Source organism: Canis lupus, chromosome 11, assembly GCF_011100685.1.
Source record: "Canis lupus familiaris isolate Mischka breed German Shepherd chromosome 11, alternate assembly UU_Cfam_GSD_1.0, whole genome shotgun sequence".
In the NCBI taxonomy this organism is placed as follows: Eukaryota; Metazoa; Chordata; class Mammalia; order Carnivora; family Canidae; genus Canis; species Canis lupus.
This window is the reverse complement of record NC_049232.1, coordinates 59,591,179-59,616,344: the sequence shown is the minus strand read 5'-3', so window position 1 is coordinate 59,616,344 and position 25,166 is coordinate 59,591,179. Positions and strand designations below refer to the sequence as shown.

Below are 25,166 nucleotides of genomic sequence, written 5' to 3'. Positions count from 1 at the left end.
GCAAGGAAAATAAAAGGCATTTAAATTAGAAAGAAACAAAATTATCTTTCTTTGTAGATGGCATGAACTTGTAAGTAGCAAACCCAAAAAAAAAAAATTAATAGTCAACTCACTGACTTATCGATATTAAATGTAAACCTAACCTTAGATTCATGCTTGTGCAGAAAAAAGTGACTTACCAAAGATCACACACCTTGTAGTATTAGAACCCAAAACAGATGTCAGTGAGTTGACTCCTTGTGCAGCAACAGCAACTATAGTAGTAAAAGCATGGAAATGATAGTGGCAAGCCTTCTATTGTGTGCCAGCCACAGTTTTAAATACTTTATACACATTGACTAATCTAATTATCACAACTATATGCAGTAGATTCTATTATGTTCATTTAACAGATGGGGAAGTTGAAGTACAGGGAGCTTATCTAAGCAGATAACAGAGTTGATAGGTTGCACACCTGGGTTTTAAAATGTAGGTACTCTTGTTCTCAGAGTACCTACTGGTTTCTTAAAAAGTGAAAAAAAATTAAGTTGTCATTTTCTTTTAAACATCACAGGCATAAATCTTTTTTTAAACTCATAAAAATAATTTTAAGTGGACAGCTAATATGTTTTGGGTCAGCTTGACTATTAGCCCAGATAATGCAGAGTGTACGTATAGTTGACCCAAGGTTAGGGGTGCCAACCCACCCTGCACAGTTGAAAATCTGCATATAACTTTTGACTCCCCCAAAACTTAACTGTTGTAGCCTACCATTGATTGGAAACATTACCAGTGACACAATCAATTATAACATATTTTAATATGTTATCTGTGTTACATATTATATTCTTACAATAAAGTAAGCTAGAGAAAAAAATGTCATTAGGGAAAACACGAGGAAGCAAAAATATATTTACAGAACTGTGCTGTAAATCTGCATATAAGTGGACCACACAGTTCAAACCTGTGTTGTTCAAGGGTCAACTGTCATCTTTAAAGGCCACTTTCAATTGTAAAGAAAATAGGTAATCACTGCCTTCTCTTCTTTGTGGTAGCCCTTAACCCAAGTTCCTTGACACTGTAAAAAACAACAAAAGGCCAATAGGCAGGGATCTGAAACTAGATATTTTTCAATAAAAAGAGATTCCTGTGCTAAGAGTAAAAACAAAACTAACAAAGAAAAATGGATCAATCCCCCACTTTCCCTACATGAGTAAAACACAGGCAGTAGTTTGCTGATAAATACTTAATAACTCTCTGGAAAAAAATGTATATTCTATACATAGGTTATTATAAATTTTATATTAGGATGTGTACCACACAATTTATGTATAATAATACACTACACCCTTATTGTAAACTCAGAAAAAAAAGAACTAATGAACAAATCCAGTAAATTCATGAGATATAAGATCAGCATTCAAAAATCAGCTGTGTTACTTTGTTTCTTCTTAGTTCATTTTTTTAAATTCCACATATAAGTGAAACTTATATGAAATATTTAGCAATACTTATGTCACACAGATTCTTAAATACAGATAACAAAATGATATTTGCCCTAGGGGAAGTGGATGGAGGATGGGTAAAATAGATAAAGAGGATTAAGGGATCTAACTTGCAGTTATAAAATAGTCATGGAGATGAGAAATACAGCATAGGAAATTTGGTCAATAATATTATAATAATGTTTGGTGACAGATAGTAACTACATTTATCATGGTGAGCACTGAGTAATATAGAGAATTGTTGAATCAATATATTGTACGCCTGAAACTAGTATAACATTGTATGTCAATTATACTTTAATTTTTAAAAAAGTTGTGTTTGTAATAATAAGCTATCTAAAGAAGAAAGTAAAAAAAGATCCAATTTGCAATAGCATCAAAAAAATAAAATACTTAAAAATAAACATAACCAAGGAAGTGAAAGATTATATATACTAAAAATTATGAAACACTGATGAAAGAACAGAAACAAATGGAAATCATTCTGTGTTCATGGATTGGAAGACTTAATATTATTAAAACGTCTATACTACCCAATTCAATCTCCAGGTTCAATGGAACCCCTATCAAAATTTCAATGACATTTCAATGACATTGTTTACTAAAATAGAAAAAAACAGGGCAGCCCGGGTGGCTCAGTGGTTTAGTGCCACCTTTGGCCCAGGGCGTGATGCTGGAGTCCTAGGATGGAGTCCTATGTCAGGCTCCCTGCACGGAACCTGCTTCTCCCTCTGCCTGTGTCTCTGCCTCTCTCTCTCTATGTGTGTGTCTCTCGTGGATAAATAAATAAAATCTTTTTTTTTAAAAAAAAGAAAAAAACATTCTAATATTTATATGTAAATACATAAAGACCCCAGAGAGCCAAAACCAATTTAATAAAGAACAAAGCTGAAGAAATCAACATTCTGATTTAAAAATATATCTCAAAGCTACTGTATGTAAAACAGCACAGTGCTTGCATAAAAACAGACATATAGACAAATTGAACAGAATAGAGAGCCCAGGAACGAAATCCACACATATAGAGTCAACTGAGTTTTGACAAGGGTTTCAAGAGTACGTAATGAGGAAAAGATGGTCTCTTCAAAAAGTGGTGTTAGACAAACAATATTCACATGGAAAAGATTGAAAATGGGCAATTAATTATGTTATATTATCCTGTACACAAAAATCAACTTAATATGGATTAAAGTCTAAATTGCAAGAACTAAAATTGTAAACCTAGAAGAAAATTTAGAGGAAAATCTTTATGACTTTGGTGTATATAATGCTTTTCTTGAGTCTTACAACCAAAGCAATAAGAGCAAAAATAGGCCACTGGTACTATTTCAAAAGATGTCTTCACAACAAAGGAAACTATCAACAGAATGAGAGGCAATTTATGGAGTAGGAGAAAATGTTTATAATCCAATTAAAAAAAAAAACATTTCTTAAGGAGCTAATATGTATACTGCAATATACACTGAGGATGTGGAAGGATGAAGTGTGACCTTTTAAAGGATCCCATGAATTCCAGCAATTGCAAGGAGATCATAAATGGCATATAGAGGTCAGGTTAATCTCCAAATGTCTACTTAATGCTGTAGTGTGGATTATAATACAGGTATGAGTAGATTTTTTTCTTTTTTATTTTCTTCTTTAGATTTTTATTTAAATTCTAGTCAACAGATTGCGTAATATTGGTTTTAGGAATAGTATTCAGTAAGTCATCACTTACATACAACACCCAGTACTCATCACAAAAAGTGCCCTCCTTAATACCTGTTACCCATCTAGGCCATCGCTGATTTTTTTCAATTGGAGTAGCATGTTAAAAGTTTAGGACAAGGCTCTGTGAAACACAATGCAAAATACTGTTATGGGTGCACAACAGATTGTTACTAACATTAGTATTTATTTATTTATATGTTAAAACTATTGCTGATGGTGGCCTTATTAGAATTAAATATAACTGATATCTAAAGTTTCTTACAAGGGGCACCTGAGTGGCTTAATGGTTGAGCATCTGCCTTTGGCTCAGGTCAAGATCCCAGGGTCCTAGGATTGAGTCCCACATCAGGCTCCCTGTGGGGAGCCTGCTTCTCCCTCTGCCTATGTCTCTGCCTCTTTCTGTGTGTGTGTCATGAATAAATAATTAAAATCTTTAAAAAATAAAGGTTCTTACAATTTTGGAAAATTAGTGTCTATTTTATGTTGGGTGTCCTGTAATGTTTGTTCCCCCTACCTAAAAGATAGTTCTTAAAAAGTATTCAAATTTGTCAGTCATTTCATCTTTGATGACACTTTCAACATTTTTTCTTAGTTGCTCTGTGATGTTGATAATATCACAAAAACACAGACACACACATATATGCACATATACAGAGGAGAAAAAAATTCAAACCAAAAGAACCTTGCAAATTACCAAACTATTGCAGCTGATGAGTCATATTGTGGAATATTTATAGATATTTTTTTTAAATTAGAGGTTACATACTTTTCTAAAGAAAGTTTTGTTTTTGTTTTATGACATTTCTTTTTTAATGATATTTCTTCTGTGATTTTAGCCACATCTGAGAGTCTTTAACCATCACTCCAAGCCTTTGCAGAGACTTAATCATATATTCACTAATCAACAAGCCAACAAAACTAGCAATTCTTTAACATCTGTATTCCACTTTTATGGCTCTGAGTTTTACTCAAGGGAAATTTAATTAGTAAAAGAGGAAAAAGTACCTTCTATATACAAACTGTGTGATTAAAAGTCTAAATTGAGAACTGAAACATATGGCAAGATTATTGAGTAGGAAGTTGTGCTATACATGGATCTTTGCTTTTGCACTAATCTCCTATCTTGTTTCTTCTGCACTTTTGACTTTGGTACTAAGGAGACCAGGTAAATGAAGGTTGGAGAAATGACCTGTAGTTAGAGAGCCAATCATCTCTGCTGCTTATTGTTTTGTATGAGGAAAAATTAGCAAATAACTAAAAGAAAACTAGATACTTTTTAGTAATGTGCATAATTCATATTGCCTTATTATATTTTTTCTTAATGACCAAAACGTTGTATTGAAAAATAACTTTTTTTTTCTTTACTCACTTCCATATATTTCTAACAGAATTCAGAACCCCCATCTGGGTCATAAAATATAGCTTTGGAAGATAGTCACTATCCTCTGCATAAGTCAGGATCTAACCTGATGGAGAGTCATTAGTAGTCTTTATGGAAGAATTGAGTAACTTAGGTCAGAACTCAGATATATATATAAAGAACTCAGATATATAAAGACTCAAAAAACTCCACCTGTACTTTCCCATTGGATTTTAGAGGGTACAAAATCTTAATTGCTCTCATGTTGTAGGAAATTAAAAAAAAAAAACTACTTATATCAGTCTATAAATATGAAGGAGGGCATGAATCTAGGTAACTAAGTTCCAAGTTGAGCTGATCATTTGAAGTGGAGTGAAGTTTCATTGAGAAGAACCTTGTTAAATGATATTGAGCCATGTCCATATCCCTTTGAGCCAAATAGCAATTGCAGAATTAGAATCCATGAGGAGTATTCTGTGAGCTGTATGTTCATCAAATGCGAAAAAAGATTAATTCTTGTTTCTTGGCAGAAAAACGAAACAACTTGAGAGTATTTTAAGGTAGTAAAGTGCAGGAAATATCCATTTTTATATTTGTCACTCTTTCTATTCTTTCGGACCACTAGCTTCAATTTACATCATCTACTTCAATAGTGTATTTTAGAGATGAAGAGATTTCATCTTAGAGAGAAAAATACTTTATGATCAATGGACAGTTTTGTCATCTCTTATTCCCTCTTCTCTCACAGAATGGCAAATTTAATCTCTTCAATAAAAAAAAAAATTTACAACTCAATAATTTGCCAGGCAATTAAAATAAATTAGAAAACAATGGGAAAGTTAGTTTTGGAAAAGATATATGCATTGTCAAATGGAGGTAGGAGTGGAAAAAGAGGAAAATTGCCTTCTTTGTTTATTTCTGTATTTTTCAAATGCTATTACAAGTATGGACATTATAAAAGTGCTTCCTTATAAATTATAAAAATTAGAAAAATCCACAATAAGTTTTCTAAAGAAAATAAAACAATGTAACATGTAGAAGCCCATGTTCTCACCTTAATAAAGATCATAAATAAATCCTCATTCCATGATTAGAAATGTTGCAATGTTCAGTTGTCACACTGCAAAAACAAACAAGCAAGCGTGATTGATCAAGGATTAAAATGAATAAAGCCAAAAAGTTCTGCTACCCTGCACACATAGTTTATAAAATCACTACATAGTTCATAAAATTTCCCATGTATCATCACATTAAAATAAAGAACACTGTCTGCTGTCCAAATTGCCACTAACCGTCAAAATCACCCTTTTTGGGACTTTCCCTTTTTTGAAAGGATACTTATGATTACTTTAGATTGACTTTACTGAGACTGGTATGTTTCAGTTTGGGATTTTGGAAAGGCTCATCCCAAGTACATCATTCTTTTCACTAGATACTCCAAATTGTAAGTGGTCATTTACCTAACCTAGAGTTAATGAGTATATCCTACCTACTAGAGATAGTTCTATATACTGAAGGTATAGCAATAAATAAGTCACACCATTTTCCTTTCCTAGTGGAGTTTTTAATTCTTGTAGGAGACATAGGCAATGTGCAATAAATGATTTAGATGATGATGGAAATGGTAATAGATGGATAGATAGATGATAGATGATAGATAGATTAGATAGATAGATAGATAGATAGATAGATAGATAGATAGATAGATAGAGACACACAGGCAGGTGGTTGTGTGTGTTACATAAAAGAATAAAGCATGTTAAAGGATAGAAGTAGGTATGTAATAGGGAAGAGAGTAATGAGAGTGGACAGTGAAATATGTCTATATCAAAAGGACTGCAGACTTAATGTAAAATGCTAAACTATAAAATTCCTAGAAGAGAAAATCTGTCAGTTTGTGATGGCTTTTTTAGATACAACACCAAAGGCACAATCCATGAAAGAAAAAACTGATTAGCTAAACTTCATTATAAAATAAAAAAAATCTGCTCTGTGAAAGACACTGTTTAGAGAACAAAAGGGAGAAAATATTTAGAAAATACATACCTCATAAAAGATTATTTTGGGGGAGGATTGTATTTACTTACTCGTAAGAGACTCAGAGAGAGGCAGAGACACAAGCAGAGGAAGAAGCAGGCTCCCTGTGGGGAGCCTGATGCAGCACTCGATCTCAGGACCCTGGGATCATGACATGAGCCAAAGACAGATGCTCAACCACTGAGCCACCCAGGTGCCCCCAAGGATTGTTATATAAAACATATGAAGAACTTGTAAAATTCAATAATCAGGTAAACAAGCCACCTGATTAAAAAATAAGCCAAAGACCTTAACAGATACATCACCAAAGAAGATAGTCAAGCTGGCAAATAAGCAAATGAAAAATGCTCCACATTATATGATATCAGGGAAATGCAAATCAAAACTACAGTGAGATACCATTACATACCTATTAGAATGACCAAAATCTAAGACAATGATAACACAAGATGCTTCGGAGGGTATGGAGCTATAGGAACTCTCATTCATTGTTAGTGGGAATACAGAACGGTACAGCCATTATAGAAGACAGTTTAGAGGTTTCTTTTTAATGTGCATTCTATCTATATCTATATGACACTCAAAAAGCTGTGCAAATTTAATGTATGCAACTTGATGACTTGATAGTTTAGAGATAGGTATACACATACACATCTATGAAACTATTACCACAATCTATACCATAAATATATCTATATCCTCCAAAAGTTTCTTCCACTCATTTTATATATTATCGTCATTCGTATGATAAGAAAACTTAATATAAGATCCCCTTTTATCAATTTTTAGGCATAAAAGACTTGTATTGTCAGAAAACTAAACATTGTTATCATACAATCCAGCAATTTCACTCAATGGTATTTTCTCAAATAAGTCAAAAACATATGTCCTTGCAAAAACCTGCACATGAATGTTTATAGCATCTTTATTCACAGTTGTGAAAATTTAGAATCAACTAAGATGTCTTTTGGTAGGTGAATAGATAAATAATTTGTGGTACATCTAGACAATGTAACATTCAGCACTAAAGAGAAATGAGCTATCAAGCCATGTAAGGATTAAATGCATATAACTAAATGAAAGAATCCAGCCTTAAAAAGCCATCTATTCCATTATTTCAGCTGTATGACTCTGGAGAGTGGTTGCCAGACATAAAAGGGAAGGATAGGATGAAACAGTTAAGCACAGAGGATTTTTAGGGCAATGAAATTACTCTGTATGATACTATAATGGTTAATATACATCATGATACATTTAAAAGAACCCACAGAATGAATACCACCAGGAGTGAACACTAATATGAATTAAGTGTTTTGGGTGATGATGATATGTCAACATAAGCTTATCAATTATAACAAAATATACTACTATGGTGACAGATATTGATAAATGGGAGGAAGCTATGCGTTTTTTGGTTATAGGGGATAAGTGGGAAATCTCTGCACCTTCTCAACAGTTTTCTTGTGAGCCTAAAAATGCTCTAAAATAAAGTATGTTTTGAACGTCAGGAAAGGTAAAATTTAAGCTGAGAGTAAATAATTTGGAGTCAGAAATACAAGGTTCTAGGATTGTGTTATAAGCAGAGGAAACAATTGTAAAGCTTTGTATCTGTAATGATTTGTATAGTTAAATTTAGAAAGAAATCCAGTGTGACAAGAGCATGATAGATAATTTTGCTACCACATGAAGGCAGGTAAGTAGTCAGAAACCAGATCATTAAAGGCTTTATAAGCTAGTGCAAAAAAAAAAAAGCTTGTGCTACATAGGACATCAGTCCACTAGAAGATTTAGAGTAATGGAAAAACCTGATTTCTGTGTTGAGAATGGGATGTTGGGTGGTGGTGAGAGATGATGTAGGTGGCTTTACCTGCATTTAGGGGGCTTTGAGATTTCTAAGTGTAATATAATGGCTGATTGGACTTCTAGCGTAGATAGAAATGGAATGAAGTAGACCAATTCAAATATTTTAGTGGTAGCCAGGCAGGACTTAATAATAGATAAACATGGTGGGAAAAAAAAAGAATTATGAATGACCCATGGATTTTTTATTGAGTCACAAGTTAGATGCTAGTATCATTTACTGATATGGTGAAAACCTAGGGAAGACAGGTTTGGGTGGAGAGGTATTGAGTTCTTTTTGGGACATAGTGATTTTGAGATGTCTAGAAGACAGTCAAGCAGATGTTTAACCTAATATTTGGACACATGATTTTGGAACTAAGTGGAAAATTCAGTCCTAGATTTTAAATGTAGGATTCAACAGAAGAATAATGATGTATAAAGCCATGGAAATGGAATGGAATAATTTTAGAGGAATATATAGACAGAAAAGAGGGACTAGGATTGGAACTCCAAGGGGTTGGGGGAACCATCATGCATTTCAGTAGAATGGTAAAGGTAGGAGCTCAATTATTCTTACACGATACATTGAATTTTAATCTAAAACTTGACTTTTGAATACCATGTTAGAAAATAATCTAAGGGCTTTTTTTTTAGAGGAATAAAAAATTTTAAATGATTCCCTAAATCCTTAGAGAGATGCTAAAATTTCCAGAAAATTTTGAAAGTCTGAATATAGAATTTTACTATAAGCAGAGGAAGAGGAAGAATGAGTTTCCTGGAAGAGGGAGAAAACAGTGAGACAGGATTTGACTGTCATTACAGCTGATTTAGATCTGCAAGGTAGAGCCACAAGGATACGTAAATTACAAATGGCCATGAATCGTTCAGTAGTTGGTGTAGGGAAACAGGGGCCAATGTTTAAAGAGAAGGTCACACAATTATATCTCATTATTCATAGAAAGCTAGTTCTTGAAGGCATGTGGAATTAGAAGTATCAAGGAAAAGCTTTATTTTGCATCCAGAATTTATATTGGGAGGGATAAAGGGAGAGAAAATCATTTAGCAAGTTCTGCAACAACGTTTATCTGAAAAAGATGTTAAAAGATCTAATTGCTACTAATTGGATATTTGAAGAGTTTTGCATTTTGCTTTATGTTGCTTTTTATTTTTCTTCACATTAATAGGACTTATGGATCACAAGAGAGTTTAATATAGTTATAAAGATACAAAGTTAATTGTTTTCACATCTAAATAATATGTAGATGCTTTCACTCTGTTAGGCTCTGTTGAATTCTAGCTAATTTGATTTTGCATATGTATTAGCAATTTATCAGGCATCTCCTTAATATGTATTGTTTAAATATACACCTGTCTTAAATGGAGAGAAGTTGGCTACTATTTTCTGCCTGAAGAAAAAAAAAATTCTTGGTAAGTGTTAAAGTTATCATGTATCATAAACCAGTCTCATCTCTCATGACAAATCTACTTTTTCATTAATACTTTTAACATCTTCATTATTGTAGTATTGTCACCAAATTTCCCAGTTATTGTGAATGAGAAAGCACAAAGTAAATGCTACTTCATTCTACCAAATCCCAGTAAAAATGTAGTCAGCAGATTACACAGATTTTTCTAAGAATGGTAGACTTCAATTCAAACTTTAAATTGACTCAAGCATTGTTTAATCCTATTTGACTTAAAATAAAACAAAACTAACTTACCAAGTATGTTTATTTTGGCTTGAAAGTGGAACGTTTAACATCCATCAACCTGGTTGTGGTTATTTATACTTCAGAGATGGTGGTATGGGTTCACAAGGAAATAATAGGTTTTCTTTCTTTCTTTCTTTTTTGAAGAATGTTACATTTAGTTTGTATTTGTATTTATTTTAAAGTAGAGTTCCTTAAATTTTCCTGACTTCCTCTCGTTACTCCTGTGATTCTTTATTTAAGTCTGTTGATGCAGCTTGAGACTGTTTGAGTCCATAGATTGAATATCTGCCTCCTTGAATTTTTTTGAAGTCTTGATTGATTTTTTTTTTTTTTTGGTATCCACAGATTGTGTCATTAACTCCTGCATCCTGATTAAATATTATTCTTTGAACCTTTCTAGGGACCTTTCATCGAATCTTTCATATCTCCAAACTTAGCATAAGTATCCTCCAAGTCCTTAAATGAACCATTGCTTAATTTTTCGTATTTCTTACATTTTTATACTTGTCTGAGTCTTTCTTTGTATTCTTCTTTGCTTCGTTTTAAAAATTATTTGATTAATTCTTTGAATCCCCCTGTCACTCATATTCAGTTTCAGACTACTAAAATTGTTTATCAAATGCTTTCGAATTATTATCCAGGGCTTACTTCTTCTTTGCATCTTCTTCTTTGCATCTTTCTTTGCATCAGCAGATTCTGTGTCAGTATCTTTCTTGCCATCCTTCTTGCCATCCTTCTTAGAGCCCTTCTTGGCCCCCTTCTTGGCATCATCCTTTGTTTCAATATCTGTCCCACTGGCCTTCTTTTCATCTTTCTTATCTTTTTTACTCCCCTTTTTCTTTGTATCTTTCTTGGGACCCTTCTTGTCTTTTGACTGATCATCTTTCTCTCCTAGTTTCTTTGAATCTTTTTTCCCATCCTTATCCATCTTTGCATCTTTCTTTTCATCTTCAGATTCTATAGTTGACCCTTTGCTCTTCTTTGAACCTTTCTTCTCTTTCTTGGCATCTTTCTTTTCATCCTCAGATTCTGTAGCGGACTCCTTGCTCTTCTTTGAACCTTTCTTCTCTTTCTTGGCATCTTTCTTCGTACCTTTCTTTTCATCTTCAGATTCTGTAGCAGACTCCTTGCCCTTCTTTGAAGCTTTCTTCTCTTTCTTGGGACCTTTCTTTTCATCTTCAGATTCTGTAGCAGACTCCTTGCCCTTCTTTGAAGCTTTCTTCTCTTTCTTGGGACCTTTCTTTTCATCTTCAGATTCTGTAGCAGACTCCTTGCCCTTCTTTGAAGCTTTCCTCTCTTTCTTGGGACCTTTCTTTTCATCTTCAGATTCTGTAGCAGACTCCTTGCCCTTCTTTGGAGCTTTCTTCTCTTTCTTGGGACCTTTATTTTCATCTTCAGATTCTGTAGCAGACTCTTTGCCCTTCTTTGAAGCTTTCCTCTCTTTCTTGGGACCTTTCTTTTCATCTTCAGATTCTGTAGCTGACTCCTTGCCCTTTTTTAAATCTTTTTTTTCTTTTTTGGCATCTGTTTTTGCAACATCCTTTTCACCTTTAGTTCCTCTTTCTATATCCCTATCTTTCATTGGCTTTGTCTTAGTAATTTTTGGCTCCTTTAAAACTGTGGATTCTGTTTCTGATTCTAATTTGTCCTTGTGTGCTTGCTTGTCTTCTTTATCTTTCTTACCTGCTATTGGAGATGTAGGTTTTTCTACTTCTGCTACTTTAGCATCTTTCTTCCATTTATATGATTTATATGGAGGCTGACTCCTGGCAGCTAAATAATCAGATGGCCTCTCAGAAATTCTCATTAAAGAACTATGCATCCATAATGGTCGTTTAGAAGCTTCTTTTAATTTATCTGCATCATATACCTAGAATATTGGTTAGAATAATAATCATTAACAACCTGTATGTGAATTACACAGCTTTTATTACCACATACCAAATACATTTTAACTTCGACCATTAAAGGATTTTAGATTTTGATAAATAGTGGATAAAGTAAGATGTCATAGTGTATTCTGCTTTTCCAATTTCATTCTTTTTTGGACTAATGGGTAGTCATGTCTTATTGTGGGCCTTATTTCAATTTAGAGGATTTTCAAAATTCCCTCAATATATTATGTTAAAATGGGTAGAGAAAAAAAATGGGTAGAGACCTCCACTGACTAATGACATCAGAATCTCTCTTCACAATCAAGAGAGGCCTCCCCACCCCACCCCCTGCTCAGTGTTCTCAAGTAGTATTAGAATATCTTGCCCACTTTTTATTCCTACGCTAAATCAGAAAATAATCATTTTCTAATATGTAATAGTTTTATGTTTAGGCATATCCTGGTCTCTGTTATCAGATTCAGGGTCTCTGGAATTTGGAATACTATGTGTAGTAAAAAGTAAAAACATGAAACTCCTGCTTAGCAAGATATAAATTGAGTATCATCAGATAGAAAACTACGATAATAAAGCTGTAACATTCAATGCACATAAAATTGTGCAGAATGGTACATTTTGTTTTCAACTCCTAACCAAGTATTTACAAAAATCTTAATTGCAGAAGCAGCAAACTTAGGAAGTAATGTTAACAAACAATGGAGAAAATAAATTGAATAAAGAAGGGAAAAGCAAAGAGTGTGAGATAACAGAATAAGCTAGGACCGCTACTGAATGGAAACGCTCCCTAAAATAAATAAGAGTTGATGATAAATTTATCTTGTGAAACTTTTTTTAAACATTTCATATCCCTTGATGACTCTAGGAAACATTGAGAAATACTTATCTTCTAATATTCAGAATCCTGAATGCTATACTACAGAAAATGAGAAAGAATTAAAACTTCATCAAAGTATAATATAACCACATGATTATAATGAGTGATTTTTTTTTTCCAGCTGGGGAACATTTTCTGAATGTTAATACTAATTGTAGTATTAGGATCTCCAGATTTTTGTGCTTCTTGAACACATATTTTCTATAACGTGGGGCTACTAAATAAATAATTAATATGAAATAAGGGGCAGTGTTTATACAGTGAAATGCAAATAAAATGTATCTACTTTCTTCAAGTGTAGAATTTGAATTACCTTTAACTGTGCTGTCCAATATGGTATTTAAAAGCCACAAGCGAACTGAATTAAATTGAATTGAGATGTAAAATTCAATTCCTCAGTTGCACTAGCCTCATATTAAGTGTTCAATAGCCACATTGGAATGCAAAGACATAAAATATTTCCATCATCACAGAAATCCCATTGGTCAGCGCTGATCTGTAACACATATAACTATACATGATTTCACAAGCTTAGCACTAGTAAAATGATATGATCTTTTCAATACTCACGAAAACTGTATTGTCTTGTAGTTGGGATGGTTTTGATCTCCTTTTTTTTCCTGGCCGTGGTGGTTTGGGAAATCTCAGGGCAAAGTGTTGCTGATTCCATGATTTTTTGCTTAATTCACTGACTAAAATCAGAAAACATTAACTGTTTTAGAGTAAATAGTATTTCGTCAGCTCTAAAATGGCAGTATGATAATAGATTTCATGACTGAACAAATGATACAAATTATGGCTTTATTTATTTAGTTAGGTTTTAAATTCTCTGCTATCAACATATGAAAATAATTTTTTCTATTTGATCAGTTTTATAGAAAACTACATAGTCATTGTGAAACTAATATAGTCTGTAATATAAATGCAAAGAAATATCTTTACTGCTTTCTTTTAATCTTTCTCTTCTAGTCTATATTTTTGCTTTAGATTCCTTTGGTTAGAATACAATTCTTTTGAGATGAAAAAATATGATAGCTAATTTTGTAGCCTCTAAAGTACTTAGTATTAGTATAGACAGTACCTGTTATAAAATAGTCAGTAAATATATGATTGTATCTGAATGCTAATGAATAAGATTCCTTTGGTTAGTAATCATTTTCCAAGCTATAAGAGTCAATGTTATACACATAAGAATTGCATTGTTGTAGTAAGTGACATATTAATATAGAAAACTGCAAATAAGAATTGTAACTGTGAGGAACAAGTTACCTGGAAACTATAAGAGAAATGTTTAAAGATAATTAGCATAGACCAATGAGAGAGAGATTTTCACTTCCTTTAAATATGTGCAGTATTGAAGTACTACTTCTTGTAAGAGAAAATATACTTTCCTGTGAGTCTCCTGAAAACAGGAACAATGAGAAAATATACAGAATTAAAGGCATATTTAAACTCAATATATGAAGTAAATTGTCCAATACGTGAGTTCCTTCAACATCAGATTGGTGAATTTTTGGCCAACTATAAGAGGACTATAGTTTATCATGAATGTACTTGAAGTCATTGCAGACATGAATGAATTGTTCATCCAGTTTCTACACTACTTTTCAAGTGTAAGATTATCTGATTGTTTGATTTCTAACATGACAACACCTTTATGTTGCTGAACATATTTGCTTAAACTTTGTTGGATTCAAGAACAAAATATATTTAGAAAGTGTTTCCTAAGGGTCCATGAGAAAGCTGATTTTTAATAATATTCCATAAGATCTACTGCTTTATCACTTTGAATAGAGGATAATAATCAGTTATCCTTAAAAGTAATTATAATCCTAAAATCAATCATGTTTGAGAAATAAATATTAATACTTTCTTACCTGGAATGTAATTATCATATGTTCCGAAGTTTATTTTTTGGCTATTAAAATAAGAGGGAAAAGTTTTAATTAATTTACATAAATTCACTGTATTTAATGATTATTGTTATGTGTAAGCATTTGCCATTACCAACTACAGAAATATTTTGTATTCTCAGATCTCTACTATTATGTAAGATTACATCATCCTAAAAAAATAATAGATGAGTAAATGTGTGTTTTTAGCACAAACTTCAATATAACTAAGACAAAGTAGATAAAAACATTTTAAAAATTACCAAATTGCCATTTCTGAAGTGTAGACCTTTTAAAAAAATTGTGAATTCATGGGTGAATTATTTTTCTCTATCTCATATTCCAAATTCTCTTGCAATTGAATTTCAGCAAAGACATCACTTTAAAAACACTGCTTAATCCACAAAATATTCTTAAACTTAAGCAAATCCAAATCATTTAGTGGCATACTTGTATGTCTGTGAATGTGTCAGTGTGTACCATAAGCATTGATATGGATTTTAATTTTTAAAAAATATATGTTCTTCAGGAACACCTGAGAAATAAAACTACGTAGTTGTAAAGCATTTTTCATTTTTTTTAAAGATTATATTTATTTGACAGAGAGAGAGAGAGCACAAGTAGGCAGAGTGGCAGGCAGAGGGAAAAGGAGAAGTAAGCTCCCCACTGAGCAGAGATCCTGATGTGGGGCTGGATCCTAGGACTCTGGGATCATGACCTGAGCCAAAGGCAATTGCTTAACTGAGTCAGCCAGGTGCCCCAGATATTTTTCATTTGAAAGTTTCCATTTGCTTTAGTGCGATGTGAACATGTTTATTCCCACAAAGAGGAATTTTATAATACCGTTTTATTTATTTTTAATGGAGGCATATATTAAGGTCTGATAGAGAAATCTTATTTTACAACATCCTATTACATTACAGAAATATAGCCATTGTCACGTATGAGTTTGGGCTTACACACACGTGCTCATATAGTATTTTACTTATTTTGTCATTACATAAATATTAAGAAAAAATTACATTGTAGAATCTAAAACAAACAAAAAAACCCCAAGTGAATAAACAAACAAAAAGCAGAAGTAGATCCATAAATAAAACTGATGATTGCTTGGGAGGAGGTGCAAATTGGGTGAAAGGAAGTGGAAGATACAGGCTTCCACTTATAGAATGACTAAGGTATGAGAATAAAAGGCACAGCACAGGTAATATAGGCAATGATACTGTATACTGTAATAGTGTTGTATGATGACAAATGGTAGCTACACTTATGATCAGCATAGCATAATATTTAGAGAAGTCTAACCCCTATGTTGTACACTTGGAATTAGTGTAACATTATATGTCAGCTATACTCAATGAAAAAAAAAAGGAATAAAGTACATTAAAATAAAAATCTTGATATCTTTATTTAGGTTCTATTTCCAAGCACAAAACTTAGCACATTTCTGTAACTATAAAAATTTTAATGATTTTGGTGGACTGGGAGGCACAGTTGGTTAGGCCTCTAACTCTTGGTTTCAGCTGAGGTCATGATCTCAGCACCATGGGATCAAGTTCCACGTTAGGCTCCACACTCGTGGAGAATCTGCTTAGGACTCTCTTCTTCTCCCTCTGGCCTGCCCTCCCCTCAAATAAATTAAAAAAAATAAATAGGGGTGCCTGGGTGCCTCAATTGGTTGAGCATCTGGCTTTTGATTTCAGTTGGGGTCATGATGTTGGGGTCCTGGCATTGAGCCAGGGAGTCTGTCTGTCTCCCTCTCCCTTTGCCCCTTCCCCTGCTGGCGTGCTCTTTCTCTCAAATAAATAAATAAATCTCTTTTAAAAATTAAATGATTTTAATTGAATAAAATTTAGGATATATTGATCAAAAAGGTGTCTGGTAGTGGTTTTTAATTTTTTTTTTATCTAAATGCCAGTTAGTGAACATACAATATATTGTTAGTTTCATATGTAGAATATAGTGATTCCACACTTCCCTATGTGGTGATCATCACAAGTGCCCTCCTTAATCCCCATCACCTGTTTAACCTATCCCTCCACCCACCTCTCTTCTGGTAACCATCAGTTTGTTCTCTGTAGTTAAGAATCTGTTGCTTGGTTTGCCTCTCTTTCTCTCTCACTCTCTCTCTTTTACCTTCAATTGTTTGTTTTGGTTCCTAAATTCCACATATGAGGGAAATCATGAGGTATTTGTCTTTTCCTGACTGACTCATTTCACTTCACATATTACTCTCTAGCTCCATCCACATAATATTGTTATTGTTATTGTTGTTGCTGTTTTTAACTGAGGACTTGCATTAAAATTACCTGCCCCACCATATCTGAATCTCTAGGTATGCATCTAGCTAATGTACATTTATACACCCCTGGAGAAATTTTGATGTTCTACCCTGGTTATGAACATCTCTGTTTTAAATATTCTGAAAGAGGAACTATTTCAGGTTCATGAAACAATATTATTAAATTTGAGATTTAAAACAATTACACGTAGACATGATCCATTACTTCCTGGTATAATCTCTAGGGCATATTATTTAATCACCAAGCAACTGAATTAGAAACCAAAAACAAAATTATATAGAAAATACACAAGTATTTTTTAGTAGTTCTTACTAAATAACCAATGGTCAAACAGAAATCACAATTCACACTTATAAAAAAGAAGCAAATAAACAATAACAGTATCAAAAATTATAGAATACTGGGGAGAGGTCATAGAGGAGAATTTAAGCTTTAATGTTTTATATTAGAAAAAAGTTTAAAACAGCGTTTTAAATCCCTCCTATAAAATTAGGGAAATATCAAAGTAAACTCAAAGTTAGAATAATTAATAAAGCTTTAAGAAGGAATCAAAGCGAAAACAAAATTAGGGCAAAAAAATCCAAAATTTTGTTTTTTGAAAAGATTATTAAAATTGATTAACTCCTAGAAAGACTGATAAGAGAAAATACAGATTACCAATATTAGGGTTGATGCAAATGTTAAAATTACATAGATGTTAAAGGATAATGGGGAATATTAATAAGAATTTTATGGCAAGGGATCCCCGGGTGGCGCAGCGGTTTGGCGCCTGCCTTTGGACCGGGGCGCGATCCTGGAGACCCGGGATCGAATCCCACGTCGGGCTCCTGGTGCATGGAGCCTGCTTCTCCCTCTGCCTGTGTCTCTGCCTCTCTCTCTCTCTGTGTGTGACTATCATAAATAAATAAAAAAATTAAAAAAAAAAGATTTTTATGGCAATAAATTCAGCAACTTAAGTGAAATAGGTGAGCTCCTTGTTAAACTAATTTAGCAAAACAGACACATGATTAATAAATATGTGATTAGTCTCATAGTAATTAAATAAAATGAATCCATTATCAAAAACCTTCTCATAAAGAAGAGTGCAGACTCGGAGTGTTTTACTGAAAAATAGGAAAAATACTAACTACACAGATTTTTCAGAAAGAAGAGAAAGAGGAAAGATGTTTCAACTCATATTTGAGACCAATATAAATAACCCTGACGCCAAAACTTCTTAAAGACAATACCAGAAATGAGTATTATAGACCAATACTTTGCATTAACACAGACACAAAAATCCCTTAACAACTTGCCAACTAATCTTACTGAACAATATATAGAATGGCAGAGACATCATGGTCATTGAGATTTACTTCCTAGAGTGTAAGATTAGTTTAACATATGTCAGTCAATCTATGTAATCACTTAAAATAACAAAATTCATCTAATCATGTCAAGATATGCAGAAGAACTTTTGAAAAATTAACATTGATTCATAATTCAAAACTCTCAGAAAACTAGGAACAGAAGGCATCTTCCTCAGATGGATAAAATGTCTCCAGACAATACTTACTCCATTTCAAATGAAACTGAAGGAGATACCACATTACTGAGAGTCCTTATCCTTTGAATTTATTATGCATTTTAAAATGTACCAGAGATATAGTTAAGGGCAAGAGTATTCTGTTAAGTATTCTGTTATAGTTAAGGGCAGGTGTATTTTGTACTAAGTTTAAAATTTTTCAGACTAAGAAGGAAAAAAAATCCACAAATGCAGCTAAATGTTTACTCCTTTAAAAGAAAAAACCTTTTCCAGAGGTAATATAAAAATAAATTTTTGTCCGAAAAAATAAAGTCTCCATACCTCCTACATTAGGATCTCAACTTTTTATTTAGGAAAACGTAAACCTGTCTCCCTTTCTTAGTCATGAATTCATGACATTCCACGTGCTAACAATGTGCACCTTCTTAAAGCTCACACAATATGGAATCTAAAACAAAATGCAGAATCAGACCTATAAATACAGAGAACAAACTGATGCTGTCAGAGTGGAGGAGGATTGCCAGGATGAACTAAGTGGGAGAAGGGAAATTGGACACACAGATTTCCAGTTATGGAATAAATAAATCACAGAAAAAAGGCACAGCATAGGAAATATAGTCAGTGATACTGTTATACCATTGTATTGTGGCAGATGGCAGCTACACTTATTGGGGGCAAAGCATAATGTATAAACTTGTTCAATCATTATGTTGTACACCTGGAACTAGTGTAACATTGGGTGTCAACTATACTCAAATAAAAAAATTTTTAAAGAATGAAAAGGAATCCTGAGATCAAAGAAAAAAATGCTCAGATATATTGAAATTGATTTTAAAATGATTGGATATTTGGCACTGCACCTGCAGTGAAGGCAGACTCTGTGGCATGTTTTCCATTTTACCTTGGTTGAGATGAAGGGTTAGTTGTTATGCTTGCATCTATCTATATCTATATCTATATCTATATCTATATCTATATCTATCTATCTATATCATCTATATCTATATCTATCTATATCTATATTTCTACATCTATACCCATCAATATCCAGAGGCCTTAATTAAAAAACTAGTTATATTAAGAATGAACAACCTTTTTGACTCGTTGCAGTTTTTTTCTTTTTAGATAATTAAATTAGACAATATTTTCAAAATAGAAAATAATAAAACATGCTGACATGTTTGCTGTTGTCATTAATGAGAAACTTCGAAAATTGAATCTAAATATATCCTGGTCTAGAAAATTTCTTGACTGTCTGGGAAAGGTAAAGGGAGAGGTGCTATCACCAGCAGAAACAGATTTAGGTGAAAGAGTGGAAAATGCCATCTATTCCCAAAAAGTTAAATGTATTGAATTGCTTATGACATGTAAATTTACATAGGGAGTGAGAACTAGAGTATTCAGATCATGGCTATTTTGGGGTCCTATAAACTTTTCCCAGTGAAAATGAAAGAGAACTAAATTTATTTGTCACTAACCGTGGCCTAACCAACCTTGAGAAACACAGGAATTTTCAACCACACCATTAAGTTACATTGTACCAGTTTCCAGTCAATCCACTCTGGCCCTCCCCCACAAAGCCTGTTAAATTACCATGGACAGCCTTGCCTATGTTTGAGATTCATAGAAATTACATCATACAGTAAATGCTTTTGTGTTTCTGGGTCTTTTCAGTATAATTTTTTTATTCATCCATGTTGCGTATATGAATAGTCCATTCCTTTAGGTTGCAGAGCAGTATTCCATTACAGCAATAGAATACACTGAGTTTTTCCATCCTCCTGTGTATGAACATTTGAGTTATTTTAGTTTGGCTTATTGTGAATAAAGCTGCTATACACATTTTGTCTAAGTATTTTTGCGAACTTGGGTAAGCTATGGTGGAAGTACTAAATCATACATATAATATGGGTGTGTTTAACTTTATTTTTAAAACATCAAGTGGCATTCCAAGTGGTTGTACCATTTTACACCCACTACCAGTGCTGAACATGTCAGATGCCCTACAGTGTTGCTGACTGTTGGTGTCATTAATCTTTAATTTTAGCTGTTCTAGTAGGTAAAAAGGGTATAAAGGATATCTTTGAATCAGAGGATATATATTGACTATATATAGTAAAAATAACAGTTTATGTGTATGTATGTTTATATATATATTTATATATGTATTATATAACATATATTATATATAAATAAACTTATATATTATTTATATGTCACTTATTTATAATATAATACAATATATTTATTATATATAATATATTTATATATAATATATTTTATATATTTATACCTTCCTCAAAGAATTCCCTGAGGAAAAAAAATTTTAAAAAATTCCCTGAGGAAAGTGTTTAGTTTTCTTATATATGTCCTGTGTATATTTCAATAAACTTGTCTCTAAACAGTTTTTTATGTTATTGCAAATTGTATTGTTTTCTTAAATTTATATTTTCTAATTTTTCCAGTTATAGAAATATAATTTATATAATTAGAACCTGTATCATATATTCTTATTACATTCCTTTAATAGCTCTAAAAAAATCTTTTTGTAGGTGTTACTGGATAATCCACTCAATCATGTCCTCTGTGAATAAAGATAATTTTACTTCTTCCTGTTCCATCTTAATGTTTTATTGCCTTATGGAACAAAATAGGGTCTGGATTACAAGGTTGAATAGAAATAATGAACATCTTTGCCTTGTTTCTGGCTTATAGAGGAAAGATAGTCAACATTCCACAATGAAGTTTGATTTTAATGGTAAAATGGCTGCAATCATATATGTCAGTGCCACACGATATCCTGTCACGTGGTTTTGGCTTTTTGGATTCTGCATCAGATAAATGGCCAATAAGGTCACAAAGCACGTGGCAGAAAATTTTCCAGGGGCTGAATGGGGCCTGAGCCACTCCTGTATTTGCTATAGAGGTCTCTCTTTTTAAGGCAAACGTCAACTGCCACATGGTCATTGTCTTGGTGAGGGATGGCTCTATGTGTAGAATGGTGAGATTTGCTGTCTTTTTCTAACATATTCTAGAGCAGTGTTTCTCAACCTGGGTTTATTAAGAATCCCTTCCCCCTGTAGACATTTGCATTATCTAAGATACTTTTATCACAATTGTGGGTCTGTGTCTGAGGGTGGTGGTGAAGGTGTACGCACATGCATGTGCTGACAGTGGCATCTTGGGTAGAGACCAGAGATTCTGCTGACAACTAACAAAGCAGAGGCCCTCCCGGTCCTCAACTCCAGTAAGGAGTTATTCTTCCTTAAAAGGTCAATAGTGTTAAGGTTCAGAAACTTTATTCTATATCAAGGTTTCCTAGGCAAGGTAGTAAGAGAGGACCTTGTTAATGCTACTCAGGGGCCCCAAAAAATAAAAATGTACAATGGATATGAGATCCAGAGGCTAACACAGGAAGTTTCAATAGTTTAGATTTTTAGATAGCCCTATGTTTGTAAATAACTCTCCCACTTCCTTCAGAGACCTTAGATCTACCCATTCACTATTAGAAATGGAAGGATTAAGTTGACTGACAACTGTGTTGGAGGAAAAGGCAAGAAGTATTTCACCTTTTAAAGTGAAACACTTAAATGGAGTTTTTGAGATTTGGGTGAAAAGGGTTTTAAAGAAGAGTAAGTGGGGAGGTGGAAAACTGAACTCAAAGAGGAAAATTTATCAAGTAGAAGTTGATAGCCATGACACAGAAACTTAAGTCTAAAATTAAGGTCCTGTCATAGAATTCAGAGGGAAAACAAAGTAGGAAATTGTTTTTTGCATCTCAACTTCTCTATTAAGTGACCTGGAAGTTGCCACTTGAATCTAAATAAGTATAAGAATTTGTCATTAAATTTTTGTGTATCCTTGAGGCCATTTGATAATGAATTTAAACAGTTTCTTTCTATGATAACATGAGAGTTTTAGGATTTTACCAGAAAACAATGTAAAGTAATAGTCATAAAACCAAAAATAAGTTTTTAGTGAAGTTCTCTGAAAGCCGTGCAATGCTCATAATAGTAATGTCATCAATATTTTATTGTGCTTAAACATTTTTAAGTAATTAGCATATAGTGTAATTCTGTCCTGCTATGTGCCAGAGTACAGATTGTTTTGTAATCATCAGGAAGTCTCTCAGCCTTTAATCATTACAAATACATTGAATCCTTTTACTGATGATTGTCCCTTAAAGTACTGATTGCATTTTAATGAAGTAGGCACCGGTGCCAATTAAAGCCCATTTTGTTTATTTTTGAGATTTGTGTTTTATCTTTCCTTTAAAAGTACTGCCAAGAAAATCCAGTTACACTTTCCTTTCTATTTCACAGTTCTGTGCCTTCATCTTCATTCTAAACCTACATGGTAAAAAGGCTTATGTAATTGAAGATCTTCTTTCTCTACCTCATTTTAACATGACATGAATTAAGCATAAGGAAACCACTATCATCCAACTTCCTTTGTCTGGATAATCTGCTTTACATTGCAAAGTACTTTTGCATACTCAGTATTTCTTAAGAAGAAATTATTGCCAGAGGTTTAGTGCCCTGACCCACACCCTCTCAAGGTCAGTAGACTCCTCAGTCACTGTGACATTTACAAAAAAAAAAAAAAAAAAAAAAAAATTCCCATCAATTTCCAGATGGCCTCTAAGGAGGTGGTATTTGTCTGAATGAGAACCATGAATTATTTGATTCTGTGTATTAGAAAATACAGTATGATAAAGATAAATGAAGTAAGAATCACATTGATAAAGACTTATCCAAAGCTAAGTATTTATTTTACTGAAGTGAATGAACTAGTTAAGTCTTAGATCAAAACAATCTATGACGTTGTTGGAGAATGTATGTGTCTGCTAAACACAAACTCTCTTGCTTATAACAAATACTAAATAACAAACATCTCTTTACACTAAAGAGGTTGAATAGAAAGCTAACTGTAACATTTCAGCTATTTTAAAACATACAATTTGACCAGAGGACTTACAATCGTGGTACAGACATTTCCCCCACCTCTGATTTGCCAGGACTCAGGCACTGTAAGTTCAAATTAGTGATGTTGAGAGATGACATCATAAAGAGGTCATGCACACTGGCAGTTAAAGGGGAAAACAAGAGGAATCAATTTTACTTGTATGTCACATTCTCTAATATTCAGTCTAAGATTTGTGTTTTCTTTCATTCATTATTCCTGACAAAATAAAACAGGTGGCTTAAAAATAATCAGTTGGTTTTTCATCTTCATAAAAATCTTGTCTGAATTTTTCATGTACTTATAATTTATTGACTGATATAAGAAAAGGATAAATCTAAGCACCTATGATAGTCATGTGTCTTTTGTTAAATCCTTTGCTTAATTTTGTGCCTTTACCTTTTCCCATTTTAAGCACATGTGTTTCTCATAAGATACCAAATTTTACAGAAGGCTAGAGCTTATTAAAATTGTCGACTTACTGATAGATCGGAGTTGGATAATTTTTACTACACCCAGCACTCCAAGCCACTAACAGATGAATGAAAATAACTATATCGAGTAATATTTGAACACATTGCCATTATCTAGCTCCTTTTAGGGAATTTCAGCTGATTTTTTTTTCTCTTAAGGAATAGTTTCATTAAATTTCAGCTACTGCAGGAGATCAACTACTAAAATCTCAGTGGTTTTAACTCAGTGAAAGTTTATTGTTCCTTCCTATTTAAACAGTGAAAATTTCTAACTCATGTCTCAGACCATGGTAAGTTCTAGAGTGGTTGGGTAGGAGGTTTCCTTAAGGCGATTTAGTAATTTGGGTTTCTCTGATTTGCTTCATTATCCACTAACTTAACACTATTAATGCTGATGTTTTCCTGCCAAGTGATGACCTAGCAAACAATGTATGATTTCTAAATCCACAATATTTTGTTTAAGATTTTATATGTACCTTGTTTATAAAAATATATGTACCCAATGCATTCCCCCTATCAGTATGTAGTAAGATCCAAATCATGACTAGACACCCAGCAATGCTTGCCTTCTACACCATGATTTCTTGTGTTAATCTCTCATTGTCATTCTTAACTAAATGTGTGTGATCTACTAGGATCTCAGACAGCTAATGATCTTTTTATAATAAGCTTGTGTTAGTTTTCTATTGCTATATAACAAATTACCACAAACTTAGAGTTATAAAACAAAACACATTTATAATCTCATAATTCTGCAGTTCAGTAATCCCAGGCAAGTTCAATTGATTCCTCTGCTCAGTGTCTCATAGGCTGAAGTCAATTTGTTGACTATTCTCTCACCTGTAGGCCCTGAGAAATAATCTATTTCCAAGTGACATTCTGGTTGGTAGAACTCAGTTCCTTGTGGCTCCTAGAAGCTGCTGACGTTCCTTCTGACATGACACCTTCCATCGTCAATCCAGGAATGTTTCAAGTCCTTCTCATAGTTCACATCTGTGTTCTTTTTCTGCCTTCCTCCCCTGTCACCAGATAGAGCAAATTTTGTCTTCCAAAAAAACTCAGCTGGATAGATTAGGCCCATGTAGATATTCTCCATTTTA

The 25,166-nt window shown here is 33.1% G+C and overlaps 1 protein-coding gene across 2 annotated transcripts; it reads right to left on the bottom strand.

Annotated features, from left to right (window-relative positions):
• Positions 1-10,396: 10,396 nt before the first annotated feature.
• Positions 10,397-23,683, bottom strand: CYLC2 (cylicin 2). 2 transcript variants are annotated; one of them, XM_038552986.1, is made up of 5 exons: positions 23,609-23,683; positions 14,789-14,829; positions 13,482-13,603; positions 11,310-12,015; positions 10,417-11,237 (listed from the first exon to the last, which is right to left on the bottom strand). In XM_038552986.1, the coding sequence occupies exons 1-5, from the start codon at positions 23,623-23,625 to the stop codon at positions 10,636-10,638; spliced, it is 1,488 nt and encodes a 495-aa protein (XP_038408914.1). In that variant the 5' UTR covers positions 23,626-23,683; the 3' UTR covers positions 10,417-10,635. The 2 variants fall into 2 exon arrangements, with proteins under 2 accessions (XP_038408913.1, XP_038408914.1); XM_038552985.1 differs by having other exon boundaries at positions 10,397-12,015.
• Between the last annotated feature and the right edge of the window lie 1,483 nt (positions 23,684-25,166).

Coding starts and splice junctions, on each gene's coding strand:
- CYLC2 (XM_038552985.1), bottom strand. Junction 13,604..14,788: donor ATATGATAATTACATTCCAG/GTAAGAAAGTAT, acceptor TTCTGATTTTAG/TCAGTGAATTAAGCAAAAAA. Junction 12,016..13,481: donor TACAAGACAATACAGTTTTC/GTGAGTATTGAA, acceptor CCAATATTCTAG/GTATATGATGCAGATAAATT.